Here is a 4,206-nt window from a genome sequence, read left to right as displayed (position 1 = left end):
ATGTACGAAAAATGAAAAAAAATGCTAGTACTGGGTTGTAAATGCAAGTGCCTCACGTCAGTAAAAAAAAGATACTCGTCAAACTCACAAAGAAGTCTGAGAATTTTCCGAAAATTTAGTGCTAAAATAAATAATAATAACAAAAAAAAATAAATTAAATTTTTTTTTTTTTTATTTTTATTTTAGTCTGCCCTATTAAACCCGTCTCTAATTATTATGTTATTAGAGGCATAGGTTTTGGAACTAACATCGATTTTAAGATCGCACATTCCTGTATCGATTTATTTCAACAATTTGAATTACTTTGATAATTTAGTTAATTTTTTTGTATACAATTTGTAAATTCTAAAAATCATGTTACCACTTTCTATGTATTATATATTATATTTCTCCAATAATATTGTAATATTCCAGTATAATTTAATCATTTACCCTTATTCCAGGTGCAAGGAGGCAGCAAGATGAGGAACCTGTTGGAATTGGCCCTGAAAGAGTACGGAAACGGCAAAGATGTCCTATGGACAGGATCAGGTGTGGCTATTGGCAAAGTTATCTCTTGTGCTGAGATCCTCAAACGCAAGTTCAAAAATGTCCATCAGTTTAACAAGATTCAGTATCGCAGGTAAACATCTCTGTCATGTATTATATATCTACTCATATCAACTCATTATGTTATTATTGAAATCTAGGGTGAACAATTCTGTCATATGTTATGTATCATACAACTCTATCATATATAATATATCATACAACTCTATTATATATTATACTTCTCTAGAGTCAACAACAACTCTATCATATATTTAGAAATCTAGAATGAACTACTTTATCATATATTATATATCATAACACTCTAGTGTGAAGAACTCTATCATATATTATATATCATACAACTGTAGAAGTCCGTGAATTCTGAGCGTAAAATGTAGTGTTTTTGATAGAATAAGTTGTGTAATCATGTCCATAATGCCGCACACTATATGATGGATCTTTTAACTTATTTTTTTTTTTCATTAACCCGGCAGGAGTGTCCTACTTTTTTGTCCTGTGAGTATTTATCTCATGGTTGACGATTTGTACAATTTTTTTTATATAATTGGATCTGAGGATGACAAGAATCTTCAAAGAAGAAGAAATTGAAATTCTATAATTTACAATTATAATTTCAAATTTCATTGATATTAATCTTAAATTACCTATAAAAATAAATAAAATAGTACAAAAAAAAATAAAATAGTACAAATTATTGCTCATCCTACAAATCGTAAATTGTTGCTCTCCTATTTGGGCTGAAGAATTCAGAATTTGTAAAAGATCTAAGGTCTTCTTGATTTAAAATAAGAAACATAGGAGGTGTCCAGGGGAGCAAAATGTTCAAATGAGAAAAAAAAAGATGTCATGTTAGGAGTGTACCGGTGAGAGATATTCAGTCTTACCGTTGCGAGGAGGCCTGAGCAAAACTGAATGGAGTATAGGTCATGAGATAAAAGAGGGAGTAACATAAACAAGCGGTTATAATAGCCCCAAAGAAATAAAGGAAGGTAGACAAAAGTATAAAGAAAGAAAAACAGATGAAATACTAGGAAAATATAGATATTTATTTCCCATCATAAGCAAAATACTCAAGGCCATACCTCTCCCGGGTTAAAAGATCCTTAATGAATTTTATTTAATTTAATTTAAGAGCATAATTTCTATTTATACAATTAAGTATTTTGTCAATTAAATAAATTTGCTTTAGAAAATTTATTAAAAATTGTAAATTATACCAAATTTTTATCTTATACATTGTAATTTTGAAATTTTTTGGCATACTTATTGATTTGTTACTCACTTAATACCTTCATTTATTTGTAAAATTGCACAGACTATTGAATTTTAAATTCTGTATTTTTTTATATTAGTTGTTTATTAATGAATGAATTATATATTTTTTTTATATTGCTACTTATTTAATATGTTAATGGTATTATTTAGGTGTGAAGAATATTGGGATCCAAAACTGGAAGGTCTTGACCAGCTCGTCGTCAATAGGGATGTGCCGATGATACACATTCTGCTAAGCCATGAAGCGATCAACGCTGATCTTCCTGGGTAATATATTCTCTTATCAATTTTATATATTCTTTAAATCTTTAATGTATTATTCACTTAGTAATTATCTTCATTAGGTTTATTATTCTTAGATTTAGCATGCTTGATGGTCCAGCAAGACTCATTTGCCAAATATACAGTGAGAGTTTGTAACATTGATCTATCTTTATTGTATTATAAGATGTATTTAAGAGTAATAAAAGAACTTGTTATGACTCGAGCAACACGAGAACAACCTAGTACCTTCTTTCACCAATAGGAAGAAGCAATTTAACCGATGATTAAAAAAGAAAGATTATTTAGAAACAACATTGAATTTCTAAATTTCAAAATATTTAATTGACATAAAAACATCAAAAATTTGTAATTTATTTTACAAGAGTGCTTCTAAGCCGCCTATTGGCAACATTTTACGAAGGGGGAAATACTTTACTCAAAATGCTGTGGCGCCCAACTGCATTGGCCTGCTACACACACAGCATACTATGACTAGTTGGACAGTTGCTTATTATTCTTATATTACATAGGCATAGTTGGTAAATATTAAAATACATAATAGTAATATATGATTTTTTTATTATTATTTTAGTTCTAGAGATTACTCTGGTCCGTCCGCTTCATCTCGGCAACTAGAGCTGCGCCTAGCCTTATCAGCTCTTACTGGTCCGTCCGCTTCATCTCGGAATTTACAAAACTATTATCCTTCCCATTGTTCTTTACGGATACAAAACATTTTTTAATGTTAAATTTTTTTTTTCCTGTTTACGCTATATTGAAAAAAAAATACAGAATACTTATAAATTACTGTTATATAATTATGGATGCAAAACATGGTCTCTCACACAGCGCCTTAAGGTTTCTGAAAACCAAGTAATTACGTAACATTTTCGGACTTCTACTCAAGAAATATTATTAAATTTCTGCAGGCTGTAGAGTCTATTGTAATATAACTTCACATTTATGTTATACTGTTTTAAATATCAATGAATAAACATTACAACAAAATGCATAAAAGTTGCTGAAACACAGTAGCACATGCATGGGAATAAGTGACCTTTCATAGACAGCTGAAAAGTACGACATCAGTAGAAGACAGAGAGATATAATGAAAAATAAAATGGACCCTCGCGGTGGAACTCAAGCCACCACCCCCGCCCCTGGAATTCCAACACGGCCCTCATTTCGCCATTATTACTGGAGCCTCCTCATATAGCCTCCAGGCCGGAATCCGATAGATGTCGTCTCTCGTCTCTGTCTCTTCGATCGATGTCTATGTCCACTAACGTTCCGCGTTAGTCTAGTTTCTATTTATATCTGTCTTCCGGCGAGAGAGTGATTAAAATGTCTTAATATGTCGTGGGTGATTGATGGGGTCCCTGCTGTTTTTAGGTTATGTCCTCGTGAAGGTAGATTCTGAAAAGAGGTACGTCTGCCCGCATTGTCCTCTTGGAGGATGAGCCCGCTAAAATGATGCTGGCAACTAGAAGATCTGATTTATATCTGCCGTATTCATAATAACAACCTAGAGTTGATTTGTTTTGTTTTTTAACGTAATAAAAACCATATGTTCTTATAATCGATTATTCTACCATATGTTGGCCGCAACAATATTAATTCATATTTTGGTTGGCACATTTATCCATATCTGTGTCCACAACCCCTGAATGTTCTCTAAATTTTTCAGGCCAAATGTTGAAGCAACATTAAAAAAGTCATAATTTGTATTTATCATTTATAAATTTATGTAAGGTTAAATCAATTGATTGAATAGAATTATTATGTATGTATTATATAATTAAGAAATATTTCATTAGATGTATAACTAATGGTTTTTATTGTTTTAGTGGAAAACTACTCGAAAGGGAAGAATGTGGAGGAGCCGCTGGAGAGAGATAAATTGCCCATTCCAAACTTACCAAAAGACTTCCTATGGATGCAGGTATCTAAAGTGTGCTTATTTTTAAACTATGTATAATAAATTTGTATATATTAGATTTTTATGAGGAGAATATGATCGGAGGTGCGGTAAGTAAAAATTTCACAAAAACTTATTTAACAGGGGGGGGGAGAGAGAGAGAGAGAGAGAGAGAGAGAGAGAGAGAGAGAGAGAGA

The 4,206-nt window shown here is 31.5% G+C and overlaps 1 protein-coding gene across 1 annotated transcript in view; it reads left to right on the top strand.

Annotated features, from left to right (window-relative positions):
- Nucleotides 1–443: 443 nt before the first annotated feature.
- Nucleotides 444–4,206, top strand: part of Rpp25 (ribonuclease P protein subunit Rpp25) — a gene marked incomplete at its 5' end in the record, with an annotated part of 10,189 nt that continues 6,426 nt past the window's right edge. Inside the window, 2 exon segments of the mRNA XM_014433553.3 lie at nucleotides 444–622; nucleotides 1,978–2,094. Of these exon segments, the coding sequence (XP_014289039.3) occupies nucleotides 444–622; nucleotides 1,978–2,094 (296 nt within the window).

This window comes from Halyomorpha halys, unplaced genomic scaffold, assembly GCF_000696795.3.
Source record: "Halyomorpha halys isolate HHAL.00 unplaced genomic scaffold, Hhal_1.1 Scaffold1224.1, whole genome shotgun sequence".
NCBI lineage: Eukaryota > Metazoa > Arthropoda > Insecta > Hemiptera > Pentatomidae > Halyomorpha > Halyomorpha halys.
This window is presented reverse-complemented; position numbering and strand designations above follow the sequence as displayed.